The 19,954-nt window shown below is 44.4% G+C and overlaps 1 protein-coding gene across 4 annotated transcripts in view; it reads left to right on the forward strand.

Moving 5' to 3' along the window:
• SLC9A6 (solute carrier family 9 member A6) overlaps positions 1-13,049 on the forward strand; it is a 62,998-nt gene extending 49,949 nt beyond the window's left edge. For all 4 annotated transcript variants that reach the window (XM_053891423.1, XM_053891422.1, XM_053891420.1 and 1 more), the window contains 3 exons: positions 600-679; positions 6,299-6,404; positions 10,345-13,049. In XM_053891423.1, coding sequence (XP_053747398.1) covers positions 600-679; positions 6,299-6,404; positions 10,345-10,617 — 459 coding nt within the window. In that variant the 3' untranslated portion in view covers positions 10,618-13,049. The remainder of the gene's footprint in view (positions 1-599; positions 680-6,298; positions 6,405-10,344) is intronic.
• Positions 13,050-19,954: the final 6,905 nt, after the last annotated feature.

Below are 19,954 nucleotides of genomic sequence, written 5' to 3' on the forward strand. Positions count from 1 at the left end.
CTTGTCCAACTTAGTCCACGTCAGAGCTGAGATGAACCAGATCACCTAACTGCCCCGCTGCTGACTGTACCACATTGCGAATCCTTATCCAATTTGTTTTTGGAAGCTATTTTAGAAGAGGCCCGCTTGCTGTGTTAGTTTTCTCTTCTAGCCAGTCAGGCCTACCGTGGGTTTTTTCTACTTTATTTTGCTAGTGTTCTCAGAACATAGTAGCACCTTTGAAAATGCCAGTTACTTTTGGGACCCATAACAACTCCCAAAGATAGTGATGTCGATGTGATGTTTTCTACTTAAGATGCAATTCGCATTGTGGGTGTAAGTCTTTCAGATTTAGGGATGAATTATTCCACATTGATTTTTTTAAATGACGGTAGACTCCTAACTCAGCAGGCAGCCTCGAGTAATAGAGGTGTTGAGAAAAATTTCCATTTCATATTCCAAAGCTGCAGTATGCAAGCTAGTAAATTTCTGATGTTACCCATGATAGAGAGTATCTTCTATGAAGTAGGCTATATTTCCAAGTCTACAAAGAAATGACTCTAAATAAATGTGTCTTTTATCTTGGTGTATGGATTGATTTCTTTATTATCTGTTTGCAGGGCATTCCGGAAAATGAAAGAAGAACCACCAAAGCAGAGAGTGCCTGGCTTTTCCGGATATGGTACAACTTTGATCATAAGTATCCTTAACTGAGGAGGAAAAATGGTAATGTGAACGTGGCCAGTTACAATTTAATGGAACAACTGTTGTGACTCTTCCCTTCCGGAAGTGGAATACAAAACCCACGTTTGGGCTTCCCTTTCCCCTTCAGTGGAGCGGATGGAGAAAGCTATTAAAGGAAACCCACACAAATGAATTGCCCTGAAAACCCACGAAACCAGTAGGGACTGGTTAGTGCAGAGGCTGGCTGTGAGAGGGGGGACTCAGGAGCCCTTACAATAGACTCTGTCCCATATATTGGTTTACTTATTGAGCAGTCGTGGTCTTTTACCTAATTTAGTGAATCTTGCAAAAGGTGTTTGTTGGTCTTTGTCAGTACACTTGCTCTAGGGTCAAAGAGGAAAGGCTGCCTTAGGAAAAGCATACGGATGAGATGGAAAACACAGAAATACTAGATACCTCAGTAGTCAGAGACAGGCCTGTTTTCTCTGACCTTTCAGAAGACTGGAAGATTCTCCTCTCCACTAAGGGTGCCAGTGTTTCCCTGTTTGCCAAATCTCTTTCTTCTCCTATCATAGTCGTCTTCTTCATACCTCTGCTTTGGATTGTGTTACGTCCTATGACCTGTTTAAATCATGCCTTTCAAAAAATATTTTATCTCTTACTATTTATTAAAATTAATTTCTTACTTGAAAATTGAACTAGAAAAAGGGACCACGGAGTTCTTTCAAGCTGAAGCTTATTAGTAAATGAATCAAAACCTGGTTCATGTTCTACTGAAGGCAATTTGGGACAACCATGTAAAAACTTTTCCCTTCCTTTTGACTTTCTGATGAAAGCCTTGAATATTTGAGAAAAATGCAGTTGGGGGGCCCTGGATGGCTCAGTTGGTTAAGCGTCTGACTCAATTTCGGATCAGGTCATGATCTTATGGTTCGTGAATTTGAGTCCCGTGTCAGACTCCGTGCTGACAGTGTGGAGCCTGCTTGGGATTCTCTCTCCCCCTCTCTCTCTCTGCCCCCCATCTTAAAAATAAATAAACAAACTTAAAGAAAAATGCACTTGGCACTTTTCGTTAGAAGCTACTACTTACTATATTCTGTTGGCTGGATTTTTATAATCACTTTTTGCAAGTACTCAAAATTAAATTGCTATATGGAAACAAGAATGCAATCATGTCTCTTGTATTAAGACTCCCAGTAGGAGATCCTGGCTCTTTAAAATTGTTTAATGATTATGTCACTACTTTTGGCTCCGTTTTCAGCATTTTGGGTATAAGCCACTCCCATATCTCTTGGGGCTTTTTCATCCCTCTAATTTAACAAAAATTGTTTAATATTTCCTGAATAAAATGTTTTATACATTTTCTGCATAATATACGTATAAAACAATCCTAATGTAGAGAAAGTGTAGAATGATAGTTTATTTTTCTGTGTATTCTTACAGAAGTAAACACCAAGATTTGACTCAGTACTACCCTTTTAAGCACTACTGGACTAAGACCCAGTAATTTTCATACCTAGTGCCCTAGTAAAATTAATCATTCACACTCTAGATCTCAGTTCCATTGTATAGCCAGATTATTTGTTGTAATGGAGATATATATACCTTAAATAATATATCCAAATCTTAAGCTTGTGACCTATGTATATGCCTCTGTGCTTGCTACCCATCTGAAGATATAGGGGCACCTGGGTAGCCCTCAGTTGGTTAAATGCCCAACTCTTGGTTTCGGCTCAGGTCATGATCTCACAGCTCATGGGTTTGAGCCCCACATTGGGCTTCCGTGCTGACAGCATAGAGCCTGCTTGAGATTCTCTCTATCCCTCTCTCTCTACCCCTTTCCTGCTTGTGATCACGCGCTGTCTCTCTCTCTCACATAAATAAACTTAAAAAAAAATTAAAGATATATAGAAGATCTCCAGCACCCCAGAAGCTGGCCTGTGTTCCCTTAGTGTCAGTAGTGCCTTCCCTGCCCCCCTCAAAGGGCAGCCACTCTTCTGATTTCTAGCAACATGGGTTTTCATCTTCAACTAAATGAAATCCTATATTACATATTATTTTATGTCTTGCTTCTTTTCACTTAACAACGTGTAATTTATCCATATTGTTGCCAGTGCCAGTAATTCATTCTTGTTCATTGCTATGTGGTGTTCCACAGTGTGAATATACTACAGGGTTGTTTTTTGTTTTGTTTTTTCTCCAGCCGTTCCACTGTTGATAAACATCTGAGTCATTTCCCAGTTTGGGCTATTACAAAGTTAAACATCTATGTATGCATCCTTTGGTGAACACCAGCACTCCTTTCTGTTGAGTACATACCCAGGAGAAAAATTTAGGGCAAGTGTATTGTTGAGCTGGACTCGATCCTGGCAGCCAGTTTTCCAGAGTGGCTGTAACTGATTGACGCTCCCACCAGTGACTTAAGGGAGTGCCAGTTGTCCCACACCTCCCCCAAAACTCGATCTTTAATCCACCTTTTAAATGTGAGCCATTTCAGTGGGTGTGTAGTGCTACCATATGTGGCTTAATTTGCAGTTCTCTGATGGCCAGTGAGGCCAGACATCCCTTCATATATTTGTTGGCTACTTGGATGTCATTTTTTTTTTTTTTTTATGAAGCAGGGTCTGTTCAGTTCTTTTGCCCATTATTTGAGGCATCTTATCTTTTCCTTATTAACTTGTAGTTCTTTCTGTGTTACTGAATTGGGTTCTGTGTTGATTATACACACGATGACTATCTTCTCCCAGTCTGTAGCTCACCTTTTCATTTTCTTAATCCTATGTTGTGAAGGACAGAAATTCTTCATTTTAATGAGGTTTACTTTATTACTCTTTTCTTTTGGTTAGTGCTTTCATGTCTTGATAAATCTTTTATATCCCAAGGTCCTATGTTTTCTTCTAAAAGTGTGATTATCTTAGCTGTCACATTTAAGTCTTCGATCCGCCACAAGTCAATTTTTGTGTATGGTGTGAGGTATGGGTCAAGACCTACTTTTCTCCCATATGAGAATTCAGTTGACCCAGCACCATTTATTGAAAATGCTGTCCTTAACCTTCTTAATTGCTCTGGAGCCTTTGTTGTAAACCACTTGGCCATATAAGTGGAGGTCTGCCTCTGGACTTTCTTTTCTATTTGTCGTTTTTTTCACATTAATACCACACTCTATTAGTTATTACACTTTGTAATAAATCTTGCTGTCCAATAAGGGAAAGCCTACAGGTTTGTTATTCCTTAGTATTGCCTTGGCTATTTTAGGCTCACTGCAGTTTCATCTAAATTTTAGAAACAGCTTGCCACTTTCCATACATACACACACACACACACACACACACACACACACACCAAGAAAACCTGCTGGCAATTCTTTGGGGTTTGTATTAAATCAGTAGATGAATTTGGAGAGAACTGACATCTTAACAGTATTGAGTTTCGAATCCATGAACAGAGTATATCCCTCCATTTCTTTAGATCTTTAATTTCTCTCATTAATGTTTTATAGTTTTAAGTGCCAAGTCTTGCACATCTTTCATTATGTTACCCCTAAGTATTTGATGCTATTGCAAATGGTACTTTATTTTCTACTCATTTACTCTTAATACGTAGATATGTAATTGGGATTTTTATATGCTGACTTTGTATCCAGCAATCTTGTTAAGTTCACTTATTATTGAAGAGTTTATAGATTCTTTTTGATTTACTGTTCATAAAATCAAGTGAATAATAGTGTCTTATCTATTTTATTTCTTTTCTAATTCCTTATATTTTCTTTTTTTACATCTTACTACACTGTCTGGACCTTTCCAGTACAAGGTTGAATATAAGTGGACATTTTGTCTTATTCCTGACCTCAGGAAGAAAATTTTCAATATTTCACCATCAAGTATGATATTAGCTGTAGGTTTTTGAGATAGCCTTTGTCAAATTAAGAATATCCGCTTCTATTTCTAGTTTGCCAAGAGTTTTTATCATGAACAGGTATTGAATATTATCAGATGAGTTTTCTGCATCAAATGAGATGATCATGTATTTGTTTTTTCTCCTTTAATCCATCTTTGTGCTGATTTTCACTGATTGTGTTTTTTTTATGTTTATTCATTTTTGAGAGAGACAGGCAGACAGAGCATTAGTAGGGAGGGACAGAGAGAGAGGGAGACACAGAATAAGAAGCAGGCTCCAGGCTCTGAGGTGTCGGCACAGATTCTGATGTGGGGCTCGAACCCACAAACTGTGAGATCCTGACCTGAGCCAAAGTCGATGCCCAACTGACTGAGCCACTCAGGTGCCCCACTGATTGTTTGAATATTAAACCAGTCTTGCATTGCTGGAACAAATCTCACTTGGTCATGATATGTTATCCCATGTATGTACCATTGGATTTAGTTTACTAATCCTTTGTGTCTGATTTTTGTGTCTGTTTTCATGAGTGATACTGACTGGCTTGTGGGGTTTTTTTGTTTGTTTGTTTGTTTGTTTTTTTGTCATAATGCCCCTGTCAGGTATCGTTAACAAGATAACATGTTGGATTAACAAAATGAAGGGGGTAGAATTTTTCTCTTTTACTATTTTCTGGAGGATTGGTGGGGTTTTTTTTCCCTTAAATGCTGGGAAGATTTTACCGGTGAGGTCACCTGGGCCTGGAGTGTTTTGTCTGAGAAGGTTATTAATTTCTTTAATAGATACAGGACTATTCCTCATGTTTAAAATTTTTATTTCTTTATTTTGAGAGAGAGGATGATCAAGGGAGGGGCAGAGAGAGAGAGGGAGAGAAAGAATCCCAGGCAGGCTCTATGCTGTCAGTGCAGAGCCCCATGTGGGGCTTGATCTCACAAACTCTGAGATCATGACCTGAGCCGAAGTCAAGAGTCAGATGCCTAACTGACTGAGCTACCCAGGTGCCCAGACTATTCCTCATTTTTAATGTATATGTGTATGTGTCTTTCTCCCATTCTCTCTACTTTTTCTTATGATTCCCTCTTGTTTTCTTCTGAGTATCACATATGTTACCATGTCTGTTTTTAGTTTTTGAAGATGAATGAATACTGAAATGAGGGTCTATGATAGAGGAACTCAACGATACATCATTTTTTAAACGTTTTTAGAATTGCGTTTCCTTTGATACTAAGTTTCAACTCATTCGAGAGGCCAGCTGAACTCACAGTAAATGATTAAAACCATTTTTGTCACTATATTCTGCAACCGAATATTTCATCTTTTTTCTCCTCTTACCACTCTTTACTTTCTTCCATATCTCCTTTGGTGCTAAATCGAGAGTGATTTTGTCTTCCGTTTGGCTTTAGTAAAATCAGAAAGGCACTAGGACGCCGTGGAAATGGCACTTGGAATCAAACCCGTCTGGGTTTGTGTATTGGTCCTTCCCTTTGCTTCCTTGTGTGACTTCGGGCAGATCACTGATTTCTCTGAGCCTCGCTTTCCATTTCTGCGAAACAGAGGTCATCACAAACTCTCCCTTGGCTATCTCACGGGCGTATAACATGGTGACAAAATGAGCGACATAAATGAAAGCCCTTTGCTCTCCTCCGAAGTGGCAGGTACGCAGCGAGGGCGGTTGTGATCAAAGGGGTGGCTCTTTTGAATTTGTGAAGAACGGAACCCGGCTCTTCCTTAACCAGCACAGCTACCTGAAGCCTCTGCTGACGCACAGCGGGCCTCCCCTCACCACCACGCTCCCCGCCTGCTGCGGGCCCATCGCGCGATGCCTGACCAGCCCCCAAGCTTATGAGGTAAGTTGTTTTTAATCCACAAGCGAAGTTCTTCATGAAGTGAAATTCTTCCGCTCTGTGGACGGGTCGCTGGTTTGATTTTGCTTTGCTTGCCTCTGACGTACAGAATCCACAAGAGGGACTAGAAGTATAGTTTGCTCAGCCAGAAAATACACTGAAATCCGCAGCTACCATTCACAGTCTTTGAAACGTCATTTGCAAACAGATACGGCGCGTTCCCTCACCTTACTGTCCGTGATTTTAGTACATGGTTCTGGTCCCGTGCCGGTTTTCATGTATTTGCGGTATGTGGCCTGAGCTCGGTGTCACCTCTGAGCTAGAGGTGTCCTGTTTTCCCCTATGAACTAGAGCGGCCGCAGACGTGTTGAGAGGACTGACGCGGCAAACTTTGATATCCCTGCAGCGCGCCAGATGGTCTCGTACTTGAAACCTGCCAGCGTTTGAGGATCAGCGAGCATTTATCTACCCGTGTTCCACATTGCTAGGATATGCCAGCATATCTACATATAATCGAGATTCCAGATTTTTTTCCTTAGCTACCGACACATGATTGGTGGTGCGGCAAGTGCTGCAACACGGAAAGAAATGGCCAGTGCTAACCAGCCTTTATTTGGAAATACGAACCTCTTATTTTTCGAGTTCTTTTTTTTTTTTTTAATTTGCTTCTAGCCCAACCCTTCAGAAATAATCTGTGGCATCGCATAAAGTGCCCACGTTAACGAAACCCACCAGCTTGACCACTGTGATGCAACACCATGAGTAGAGAGGCCAGGCGGCGGTGAAGCAGTGTAGACCCGCAGCCTTCCGTTCCCTACGGCCTCCTCTGTGGCACGTGAGAGCAGACCCCCCAGGGAATGGACCGGAAGAGGAGTCTTGAGGGGGGTGGCACCAGCAGGGAGGGCCGCCCCACAGCTTTGTGTTCCGCTGAGTCCGTGTACATTTCTGACAGACTGTGCCTCGTGCGGCGGGGACACGCGTGTTGTCTCGCCTCTCTCCCCGGCATCTCCCGGGCTCCCTTTCAAGAGGCCTCCTTCCCCTCTGTGCCCTGTCAGTCCACGAGGCCCTGTGCAGAGGGGACAGCCAGCTTCGTCAGTCCAGTCAGGGAGCATCGGCTCGTGCATTCCAGAGACCTGCTCACTGTCACCAGAAGCCACGAGTTCCCCAACAACCGCGTGCCCTGTGGAATATAGCTAAACACAACATGATCGTGTTCGTTTCCCGGGGCTGCCATAACAAAGTACCGCAAACCGCATGGTTCACCAGAAATGTATTGTCTCATAGTTCTGGAGGCTTGATGTCTGAGGTCAAAGTGTGGGCAGTGTTGGCTTCTTCTGAGGGCTGGGAGGAAGAGCCTGCTCCAGGCCTCTCCCCAGCTTCTGCTGGTTTGCCGGCAGTCTTTGGTGTTCCTTACTTACAGATGCACCGCATGGATCTCTGTCTTCATCTTTTTTAAAAATATTTTTTACGTCGATTCATTTTTGAGAGAGACAGAGCGTGAGCAGGGGAGGGGCAGAGAGAGAGGGAGACACAGAATCCAAAGCAGGCTCCAGGCTCTGAGCCATCAGCACAGAGCCCGACGTGGGGCTCGAGCCCACGAACTGTGAGATCATGACCTGAGCTGAAGTCAGATGCTTAACTGACTGAGCCACCCAGGCGCCCCTCTGTCTTCGTCTTCACACGACGTTCTGTGTGTGTGTGTGTGTGTGTGTGGCCAAATTTCCCCATTTTTAAGGACACCCACCAGTCCTATGGGATCAGGGCCCACACTAATGACCTCATCTTAATTTGATTATCTGAAAAGACCCTATTTCCATATAATGTCACATTCACAGGGACTCAAGGTTAGGATTTCAACATCTTTTGCGGGGGGATATAATGTAACCCATAACAACCATAAAGCTTAACTTTTAATGTTATTTTTCATTGTTCTCAACTACTTTTTTAGTTATAAAAGTTAACATACTGTGGCCAAGGGGCGCCTGGGTGGCTCAGTCGGTTAAGCATTCGACTTCGGCTCAGGTCATGATCTTGTGTGGTTCATGGGTTCGAGCCCCACATTGGGCTCTGTGCTGCCGGCTCAGAGCCTGGAGCCTGCTTTGGGTTCTGTGCCTCCCTCTCTCTCTGCCCCTGCCCCACTCGTAATCTGTCTCTCTCAAAAATAAACGTAAAAAGAAAAACATACTTATGGCCAAATAGTGTGGAATAGACAATACAAAATATCGAAGTCCCCTCCTCCCACATACGTCTCCCCCGCAGAGGCAGTCTTTACGAAGGATTTATTGTGTGTACTTCCTAATCTGTTTTATCCACATAAACTTATACATGTGTGTATAGCTTTGTTACTGGCTTACACAAATGAGATCACAACTGCATCGTCCTGCTACTTGGGTTGTTCACTTACTGATACATCGTGGCCACCTTTTGAGGAGTCCATGAGAACCCATTGCCTTCTCTTTATTCATGGCTGCATAGTGCTTGCACCAACATTGACTTAATCATCCGCCTTTGGCTAGACCTTTAAGTTGTTTCCTTTTCTTTCTTTGTTATTACAAGTAATGTTTATAGTAGAAGGCAGGGGCGTTTATTCCTTCCTGCCTCTCCTGGTATGGTAAACGTTCTTGTTACATATGAATTTATCCAAGTACATGTAAAGGTATATAAAATAGATCTTAAAGGTTAAATTGCTGGGGCAAAAAGCATATACATTTTAAAATTTGGTAGACATTGGCCCAAACCTCAACCTTAATGAAGACCTTAGAAGGTGCTCAAGAGCCCCACTGACGCGTGAAGGCGCCACAACTTCGTTGGAAGTATTGCTCAGTGAGGGGGTAGACGCTGCTCAGACTTAGCCTTTGAACTTGTATCGGGCAGAAGGGGATTATGGTCGGTTGGTGGAGCGGGCTTGTTTGGGTTTTGATTCACGTATCTTCGAGTGGGCAAATTTCCACTTGAAAATTAAAGTTGTAAATTTAAAAAAGAAGTTAAAAATTTTTTTAAAAAATTAAAGATGTTTTAAATTTGCGTCTAACAGCCTCCTCAGTCTATGTTAGACAAATTTTAAGATTTTTAAACACACAGCTTAGAAGAGCTGGATGTAAGCCGCTTCTATCAGCCTGTGCACACGTACATTTTTTTCATTGACCAAAATGGCATTATATGTATGCTTGATTTTTCCCCCTTTTGTAGAATGTTATTTAATTATACTTTTGTGGCCACAAAGTCTCCGTTACAACCGAGGCTTATTGAGCTGGTAGACAAATACGCAGAGAGGGTTTAACATATTTGGGGGTATTCTTTTATTAGGCATTGTTAATACAGAAGTTAAAAGCTTCACTTATATAAACCCATTCAGTAATCCATTAAACTAACATTTGGGGAATACTTTCTGTGTGCCCTGAACCGTCAGGTGGCTGGATCAGGGCAGAGAAGGGGCTCAGAGGCTGGTGTGGGATATGCCGAGCAGACCAGTGCACGCGCGGTTCTGGTACACGGGTAAAGGCCGCTGCAGGGAGAGGGCGAAGTACAGGATGCTAGGAGAGAACACAGGAGGCACACCTAAGCCCACTTGGCAAGGTCAAGGAAGACTCCTAGCAGAAAGGGACTTTATTTTAAGCTGAGACCTCAGTGATAGGCTCTAGTCACAGGAAGGAAGGCGGGGGAGACGGGAGATAAGGGAAAGCGTGAGCGATTGGGCCACCTGTCAGCGGTTCAGATGGCAGGCACACGATGGGGTGGTTGGAGTGGGTGAGGCAGTTGCAGCAGAAGGTGAAGGGTGAAGGGTCTGGGTCACGAGGAGTCATTAAGGTAAGGACTGTAGGCCTTCTGAAGGCAGCAGGCTGGTGCTGGAGAGTTTTAAATAGGGAATCCTTGAAAAGTCTTCCATTGGAAATGTTTCTTGAGTCGCACAGCAATTCTTAAGACTTATTTTATTTGCATTTAGAACCAGGAGCAGTTGAAAGACGATGACTCCGATCTCATTCTCAATGATGGCGACATTAGTTTGACGTATGGGGATTCTACTGTGAACACCGAATCAGGAACATCCGGTGCCCCTAGGAGGTTTATGGGAAATAGTTCAGAAGATGCCTTGGATCGGGAGCTCTCATTTGGGGACCACGAACTGGTCATTCGGGGAACACGCTTGGTTCTTCCCATGGATGATTCTGAACCCCCATTAAATTTGTTAGATAATACGAGACACAGTCCGGCCTAAGCTTACTAATACTCACTTAGTGATTTGTAAAATTTGCACATGTGATCGTGAAGAAATTTGTACTACCTAAAAAGTCCCAGTGCATGTCTCTGAATGTTTAAGCTATATAAATGCTCTTTATATGGCATCGAGAGAATATAAATATCCTGTACAAGGCAGATTGTGAACAAACTATTCCTTTATGTTTCATTGGCTGCACTATGTAGATTGGATCTGTTTTAGAAAAAAGTTATTTTCACAGTGATGTTGTGTGTTCCGTTAGCTTTACGTCTCAGTTAAAGTATAAAAAGTGACACATGTACTCTTTCTTACACTTACCCGATACTTAACCAGAGTACCAAGTTCTTGTGCCGTGAATTAATTTTGTTTTGTGGGAGGGGAGGGAGAGGAAAGAGGGCGTGTTATTTCTGGGGAAGCCCAGGGAGGAGAGAAACAAGCACGTGTTCATTGCTCCTGCCTTGGATGTGACCTTTTTCTTTCTTTTTTCTCCGGTGGCCTGTTGTGGCATTAGAGGCTGAGGGTGTTCAGATCTTGCCCCGCTGGGCTTGGGAGTGAAATGGGCGAGGTGGGGGGCGCTTTCCCCCCTCACCGTGAAAGAACAGATTCATTGACACTGGTGTTCGGAAAAGACATCCAAGACTTCGTTACTTTTCTCCCAGACCAAGACCGTAGGAAGGCGTCGCGTTATCCGGCCAGCTTAGCCAAAAGTACGGGTGTTCATAGTTCAGGGCACGTGGTTTCCGTTGGCAGGGGCAGGGGCAGAGCGCACGAAGGGAGTAAAGGGGTGGGGGGTGGTCTTTCGGAGATCTCTCTTCCCAAATGTGTAAATATTCAATACCAGATAAGTTTAAATAAGAAACTCAGTTGCTGCTTACTTTTTGATTATAAACTTGATCTGTATAGCAAGCTTTGTGGTCAAATGTTTTTATATCAATTTAAATTGCTGCTCTTTAGCAGCCAAACAGGAGCAAAATGTAAAATTTTTGAACTTACTGTGTCTAATTGTCAGTCGTTAGTCTGCAGTTGATGTTAAAAGTTAATTTATGACTCCATGATCGTTGCCACACTACATCAAAGTCCGTCGTAAAGAACCGCGCTGCCCTGGAGCTTATCATAAGGGCAGTGGCTTCTTTATGTGCACTGGCGGTAGTTGTCTTAGTTTTCATGCGACTTTTTAATATGAAATGCCCAAGCTGCCATGTGTGGGTGTGTGTGTGGTGTGGTGGGTTTTGTTTTTGTTTTTGTTTATGTTTTTTCAAGGAAGAGTACATAGCAACTTCCCATTTCCTACTGAGACAATGAAAGATTCTACTTTGTAATGCTGAAAACACCTGCAGGTGCGTTGAACGCTTAGAAGGGGGTTAGTCTCTGATGTCGATCCTGACCTGTTAAGGTTTCAGAAGAAAAATACGAGCTCTTGTGGGTCTTTCCCCCCTCGGGTCTGAGTAGCATTGCCTTAAATCTTCCCCAATTCGCAAAATTGATTTGTTTACATGATACTAAAATTTTCCAGCCAAAAATCTCTTTTCCGAGCAAAATATTCTCCCCCAGGTAGCTGTACTGTTGCAAACACTCCTGGAGATTTTAAGGGAATTCCCCCGTTGTACCCTTGAGTGGCAGCTCTAACTGTTGGCATAGATAGCCATTTGTTATGTGGTGGTACCGACTTTCCTGCTATGCAGGAACCCCGCGAAGTGTGCATTTTATATAATGTGTGCCTCTTCATGCAGTCTCTGATTCTTGCTAATGTGTGTTTGAGGGGCTTTGAACTTCAGCATCATTTACCCACGCAGTTATTCAAGTTGTAAAAGGTCATACAAAAAATGAACAACTACCTTTTATATTCTGTCAGGTTACTGAGCTCACTTCATGAAAATGGCTGTAAATACTTAGCATGACAAATTCAGTAACTCGTCTCTTTCAGCATGCATAAGACTTTTTCTTAGGGAAACCGATACAGCTTGAGTCAACTGAATCTGCCTTCGTGCTGTATGAGAGGGGAACCAAGCCTTCTGTGCTTACGTCAGCATCTGGAAGATTCTCCTCTCCTCTGATCTGTGTGCGCATCTCCAAGCAAAGAAGAAAACACAAACTGTGCTCTCATACCCATTGGTTTTAGACACCTGAGTGAACTTGAATGAAGGACAGTCTGAGTTACCATCACGCACAAGTAGAGCTGCTCTCGGACTTGCTGTTCTGTTCTTTGTGAACCCTACACGTTTGAATGACTCAAACATTGCATCTTTTAAAGTTATTTTGTAAGGTTCCTTGGCATCTATCCTCCTTGTCTGTGTTTGGCAATGTGCTGTTAAAGAAATAGACTTAATCTGTATGTATTTTTTGTTTTCCCTTGCAGTACTTGGACAGATGTTATAGTGGTTTCTTTTAGGAAAATCTGTCATTAAAAAAAATTATAGCCTTGCAAATAACCAGTCACCGTATTTGAGTCACAGTTTATTCTAGCGAGAAAGCAGTAAAGAGTACTGACTTCATTTATTTTTCTACCTATACACCTACTGGGAAAGCAGGAAAGACTGATGTTTAATAAAAGAACAAACAGAAACCTACCAGAACGTAACGTATGGGGTTGCCAATTGGGGGGGGGGGGGGGCTTATGGGTAAGGCTGGACATATTTGCTTATGGTCACGATTGAACCATTTAACAAATGGCAGTCAAATTAACAACTCGACTCAGGGCAGTCGAATTCTGTCACATTGGTTTGTAGCCTGTTAGCTTGGTAATGGATGATGTCACGAAAATGTTCATTGCGTTATTTGGCAAGAGTAGATTCTGTATCTGCTTAGGTAGAAAGGCAGTTCCGAGTCTGGTGGAAAGCATGATCATGCAAATAATCCTTTTTGCAAGTTAAAGATAGGTCTTTCTTTTTGTACCTGAGCAGTTTTAGAGGTTAGATTGTTATTGACAGCAACTTTGTCTAGTAAAGGCACCAACCACACTGGTTCTGTGTTTTGCTGCCAGCTTTCTTGTTCGTGATCCAGTGAGAGACACAGGTGGCCTACACACCACACCTCTTCTGGAACAAACCCATGTTTTCTTTAAAAAAAATTTTTTTTAATGTCTTATTTATTTCTGAGAGAGCAAGCACAAGCTGGGGAGAGGCTGAGAGAGAGGGAGACACAGAATCCACAGCAGGCTCCAGGCTCTGAGCCATCAGCACAGAACCCGACGCGAGGCTGGAACCCACGAGCCGTGAGATCATGACCTGAGCCAAAGTCAAGACGCCCAACCGACTGAGCCCCCCAGGCGCCCCACAAACGTATGTTTTCTAATTCACAGGTGAAACCCAACATTTGATTTGAGCAGGTACATTTGTTAACCTGACCCAATGCAGCATTGTAAAGAGATGAAAGTATAGATGTTTTGAACTTCATCGGGACATCCTTGATAGGAAGCCCCCCATATGGATTATGCAGTATAAGGTATGAGGCTTGGAATAAATTGGAAGTCATAATAATAGTAGGTCCCATTTTTGGCACCCCTCTCTGATACAGGCTGTGTGTATACACGGTCTTTTTTCAAATTTACATTTTAATTTAATCTTTTTTTTTTTTTTTTTTTTGAGAGAGAGAGAGAGCAAGCGTGAGAGGGGGAGGGACCAAGGGAGAAGGAGAGATTGAATCCCAAGCAGGCCCCACTCCCAGTGCGGACCCCAACACAGGGCTCTATCCCACGACTGTGAGATCATGACCTGAACCAAAATCAAAGGTCGGATGCCTAACTGAGCCACCCAAGCGCCCCCTCATTTTAATTTAATCTTAATCATGCTGTGAGGGTACGTTTTATTATTCTCATTTCACAGATGTGAAAACTGAGGTGCAGGAAAAGTTGTTGCACTGCTAGTAAGTGACAGGCAGGCCTCAAATCCAGTCTGGATCCAAAGTCTAGATTGTTAACCGCTGCTCTGGGTGGCTCCGGTGGTGGGCTATGGGCTAATCCATCTCGAGAACTAGAAGGATGATGCAGGGAATTGCAGACTTCTGTCCTGTTGGCCACCACTCGCTTGACATCAGGCCAGGGTAGGGCATGAAGTCTCAGCTGTGTCCCTCCATTTGCTGCACTGTTGGCTGCTGGACATGAGTTATCGTGGTTGGGAAGTTTCTCGAATTCTTAGCAAAGTGCCCTCCTGGGTCTCTTTGAGCCCACAGCCGAGTCAACCTGCCTAGCATCATGCCTTTCCATTCTGCCTTCCGCCATTTTCACCAAGGGGGCCCATCTTTTACGGCGGAGTGTGTGGTCCTAAACAGCGGCTCTGCGCTCACATAGTTCGGTGTCGTAGGAAAAAACCCAGGCTTCGGAGTTACGCACACCTGGTTTCAAATCCAGTCTCTGCTCTTTGCTCACTGTGTCCTGCCGGCTGGTTACTTGACTTTGCTGGGCCTTTCCACTTGCTTAGCTGTAGAGTTAATTCGCTCAACAAATATTTGAGTGCTTCCGCTTACTGTGTGGATACACTAGGGAACAACTCCACAGCGATCCTTGCTCTCACAGAGCATGTTCTACAGGAGATGCCAATAGCTGTTTCATGGGGTTGTTAGGAATCATTCATGCAAGAAGGACTGATTGCCTCCTGGCAGAGGAGTAGCTGTCTTAAACAATCAGCAGGTCGCATGAGCTACACTAGCCATAAAGGCTATGATGGCAGAGTACGGGAGGCCAGGAGGGGGGCTGGTGGTAGGGGGATAGGGAAGCTTTTACGGACGAGGTGGAATTTAAGCTAAGACCTCGAAGGTAAACAAGGGCTCCGCCAGACGATGGGAGGTGAGAACGCAGAGCATCCCAGGCAGAGTGAACAGTGACAACTCGCCAGCTATACTTGATCGTCCACACAACATACATCCAATCAAATAGCTATTGAGTGACAGACATACGATGTACTGTGCTACATACAGATAGTGGGGAATGAAGTAAACGCGGGCTACCCTCCTTGCACTTCCTTATCAGTGGGGAAGACAGTACCCGACAATTGTCACGAGGGGCACCTTGAAGCCAAACCTGCCCCTGGGACTTTCTCCCCTTCAGCCCTTCCCTGCTGCACCTGCAAGGCGGGTCCGTGGCCTCTGTTGACTTGTAGCCTTTAGACATTTGAAAAGAGGAACGGGTATGTCTTCTGGGTCTTTTTGCCCCCAGGCTAACAGCCCCACTGTCTTCCTATCTTCTGGACATGTACCAGGAGTCTACGGTTCTAGACTTTGTTTATGAATGGGCCCAAGACCACACTGGCTTTTTGTTTCAGTGGCCACATGTCCCCCCATCTTACGAGAAAGTCGAGCCGGCTCCCTGCCCTCACAGAGCTTATGTTCCAGTCGGGGAAGGCCAAGCAGAAATAAACAAATCCATAAAATAGAGATTGTGCTAAGTGACAAGGAGGGAATGTGGCAGGTGGCAGGGGAAGAGTGTGGGAGGACTCCAGAGATAACATGAAAACCAAGGCTTGAAGGAACCAGCCAGGCAGACATCGGGGGAAGAGTGGTAGAAAGGTCTGGTTTAGGGTGGACACTCAACAAATGTGTGTTGAAAAGGAGCCAAATGTCCTCCTGACCTTTACTGAGTTGGATTTGGAAGGCCTCTGTGGTGGGATAGAAGTGGTAGGCCACAGGCCCGGCCCCACCAGCCACTGGGCGCTCTTAGGAAGCCACTTAAACCTCTCTGAGCCCGTTTCTTCTTTTACAAAACGACAACAGTTCACTGATGCAGTAAACATTTATTTAGCTACTGTCCCGTGCCAGCACCGTGGTAGGTGCTGGATTGCGATTCCAGCCCCAAGTAGCTGCCAGCCCTGTTGAGAGGATCAGACGAAGTGAGGTACATTGTACCGGTTTGACCAGGATTCAGAAGGCTCTGGAAACAGGTTGAGTAGTCTGTAAGGTTTCGCTGATGAGGTGCCATATGAGTAAAATACGGAAAGCACTTTCCAGACCATGATTCTACCCCGGGCTCCTTTCCTCTGAAATCTCCAGTTCAGCAGGTTGGAGGTGTCCCAAGCGGTTGCCACGGTGAAGACTGAACTCCGGGAACCGGCTTGGCTGGGGCTGTCGTGGCTGGAGCCGGAACTCCCTGAGACCTGACGGTTTCTGGACAATTCTGTCTGCCTAGTCAAAGAGCTGCTCTCCTTTTCCCTGCACCATACTGCGCCTATATCCTGGGAGTCCTGCCCTTGGCATCCGCTTGGGCACCAGGTCTACTCGTTTTCCACTTGATGCTGTCTGGTGGGCGCTGGGTCCCACCAAAGAGACACAGCTTAGTTGTGCGACTTATTTCTTTTGCAGTGATGCAATCAAATGCACCAAAGGCTCAGTGAGCACTTCTTGGAAACGAAGTTTGATTTCTCCAGATTTGTTGGAACTGAAGTGGCTCACTGTGTGCTTAAATACTAATCTTACAAAAATTGCTTGAGAAGTATTCAATTCTCAGTTGCTTTGGGAGTCACGAGGCTTTATTGCATGATTTTTTTTTTTCGTGTGTTCATTTGAATTTCCTATACAGCTGTGTTCCCGTGTAGACTAGGCAAAAAGCATGTGAGCTGTTTTTTTTTCATCTGAAAAATCTGGAAGACTTCTGTCAAATAGTGGGAGATGCCCGTGTTTTGTTTATGTTTTTTAACCGTAGAGCTGGTTTAGTGTGAGAAAGCAAGAGAATGGCAGTTGGACACCTGATTGTGCTACAAAATTGGTTTTTTTTTTAACACTTTCTGGAAACCTTGACAATCACAACCCCGCCTTCTAAGGGGAACCAAGAGGTTGATATTTAAACATTCCAGCCGACCGATAATTCACTTCCTCACTTCCAGTCAGCGAACACTGAACATGGCATATGGGCTGAGCCCTGGGCCAGGCACTGGCGACACAGGGCGGACTCAGTCACGGTTTTGATCTACAGGCGACTGTGGCCAATTAGGTGAAAGCGTTGCAGTTGTGTGAAAAGCAGTAGCAAGGGAATTCAGATGGCATCCCCTCCCCCATTGCTGCTTACGTGGGCAGACCAATGGTCCCTAAAGACATCCGCAGGACATCCGGGAACCTGTGGATATGTGAGGTTACGTGGCAAAGAGAATCAAGGTTGTAAGTGGAATGAGAGTTGCTAACCAGCTGATCTTGAGACAGGGAGGTTATCCTGGGCCCAACCTAATCACACAGGCTCACAAAACTAGAGAACCTTTCCTGGCTGTGTTCAGGGAAAGAGATGTGACAACAGAAGCAGGGTCAGAGAGATGCTACGTGCCTGGCTTCGAAAAGAAAGGCAGGAAGTCTCTGGAAGCTGGAAAAGGCAAGGAATTGGATTGTCCCATACAGCCTCCGGAAAGAATGCAGCCTGCAGACACCTTGATTTTAGCCCAGTGAAATCATGTCAGACTTCTGACCTACCGAACCCTAAGATGGCAAGTGGGCATTGTGTTAAGCCACCAAGTCGATGGCAATCTGTTCTGGCAGCAATAAATAGGTCACGGACACGCTGCCTTCGAGGGAGAGAGTGTGGTCTCTGTTACTATTGAGTTTTGCGTGTCTGCTCTGTGCTAGGCCACCATGCCCGCTACGTTACCAGGGAGTGGCAGTGTGGGGGAGGCACGATCACATTTGGGTTCTAAGGGGCGCCTGGGTGGCTCAGTCGGTAGAGCATCCAACTCTTGCTTTCGGCTCAAGTCGTGATCCTGGGGTCGGGGGATGGAGCCCTGTGTCAGGTTCTGCGCTGAGCCTGGAGCCTGCTTCAGATTCTCTCTCTCCCCTGCCCCTCTCCCCACCTCTCTCTCTCTCTTCCCCCCCCCCTCTCTAATTAAAAAAAAATTTATAGAAAAAATATTTGGGTTCTAGAAAGGTCCCTCTTGTAACTGCAATGGGAAGGACGGATTATCCAGACAGGAGCAAAAGCAGCCAAAGGAATAATGGTCAGAACACTTGGCCAGGTGAGAGAGCTGGCCTGGACTAGAGAACTATTGGTGGGGTGGAGAGGAGAGAACAGATGCAGGAGACATTTAGTCGGTAGACTCAGCAGGACTCGGAGACTAAAGTGTAGCGAATGACTGGGGAGGGGGGCGGTTACAGTGATTCCCAGCAGCCTGGGTTGGGCAAATGGGTGGGCGGAATGGCAGTGACTGCAATTTTAGAAAATACTTTCATGACGAAGAAGTGAAGAGACGTAGCCGGCAAGGTACAGATCTAAGTTTGCCTCTGGATCACTTAAGCAAAGATGGAGCCCAATGGGGAAGGGGGTGGGAGACGGGGACTGAGGGCCCCAACTGAGAAAGTTGGGAGAGGACGCCAAGTTTGAAAACAGCGCCAGGACTTGTAATCCATTCTCCCATTATAACCCAGGAACATCTGGAGTTTTCTGCTGTGGGTGGTGTCTGGGGAAAATAATTGCTTTAACCAAAGTACAATAGATGGAGGAAAAAATAAATTATTTTCCCTCCTTACAAAAAGCGGAAAGCTTCCGAAGTTCTCAGGGAATGATGGGTGGTGTTATTAGGGAATTAAAAAGTGCGTCACTCTGGATTTCGGTGTATCCTCCACCGGTCTGGCCAGAAGAATGAAAATATATGTTGTGGGCTCTCTAAAATGCAGTTCTTAGCATTTTCCGGGAGGGTCAAGGGCCAAGGAATGAACACTGGATCTGGAAAGGAAGCCACGGCTAGCTGGCCAGACCCTTTCTGGTTCTGTGGAGGCTTACGTGCAAACAAGGAGACCGCTTCATTTTGTGCTTTTCCCCAAAGGCCGTTATAGGAGTTCTCTAGCAAGTCCAGAGCTCTCGGCTATGCTGTTCTCAAGCACTTTGTCTTTGTGGAAGTTTGAGCCAAATAGCGACTATTGGGACAGAGTTCACCGAATATGCAGGAGGGATTCAAACTTTGTAAAAATTGATTTTTGCCTCAGTAGAAGGAAATCAGCAATGGACAGTGTAACGGACAAAAGAAAGCATAGAGGCCTATATTAAAGTGAAGGAAACATCTGGTTTTTGTTTTCTTAACTTTTATTAATTCATCTGAGGTGTGAGTCACCAGCTCCCCCAGCCAATGTTTCCAAAATGGAGTCTTCGTTGCCTCCAGACTTGGGAAAAGTCACTTGAGAACTACCTTGAAGGAAAGATGATCCTCGGAGAGGTGTCCCTTTTTTAAAAAATGTAACGTGGGTCCTGATAAGTATTTCCTAAAATTGCGTTTATGGTAACTCGTGACTATAGTCCTTCCTCAGCAAGATGTTAGTCCTCCACCCAGAAATTGTAGCTCGAATGTGCTTTCCTGAAAGTGTTCACTGAACTCCGAATCTCACAACGTATGCCCTTCGCACTATAAAGGCAGCTTTATGGGCTCACCTTAGTCTTTCC

The sequence above is a fragment of the Panthera pardus genome, unplaced genomic scaffold (genome assembly GCF_024362965.1).
Source record: "Panthera pardus isolate Hobbes unplaced genomic scaffold, ASM2436296v1 HiC_scaffold_27, whole genome shotgun sequence".
Classification (NCBI taxonomy): Eukaryota; Metazoa; Chordata; class Mammalia; order Carnivora; family Felidae; genus Panthera; species Panthera pardus.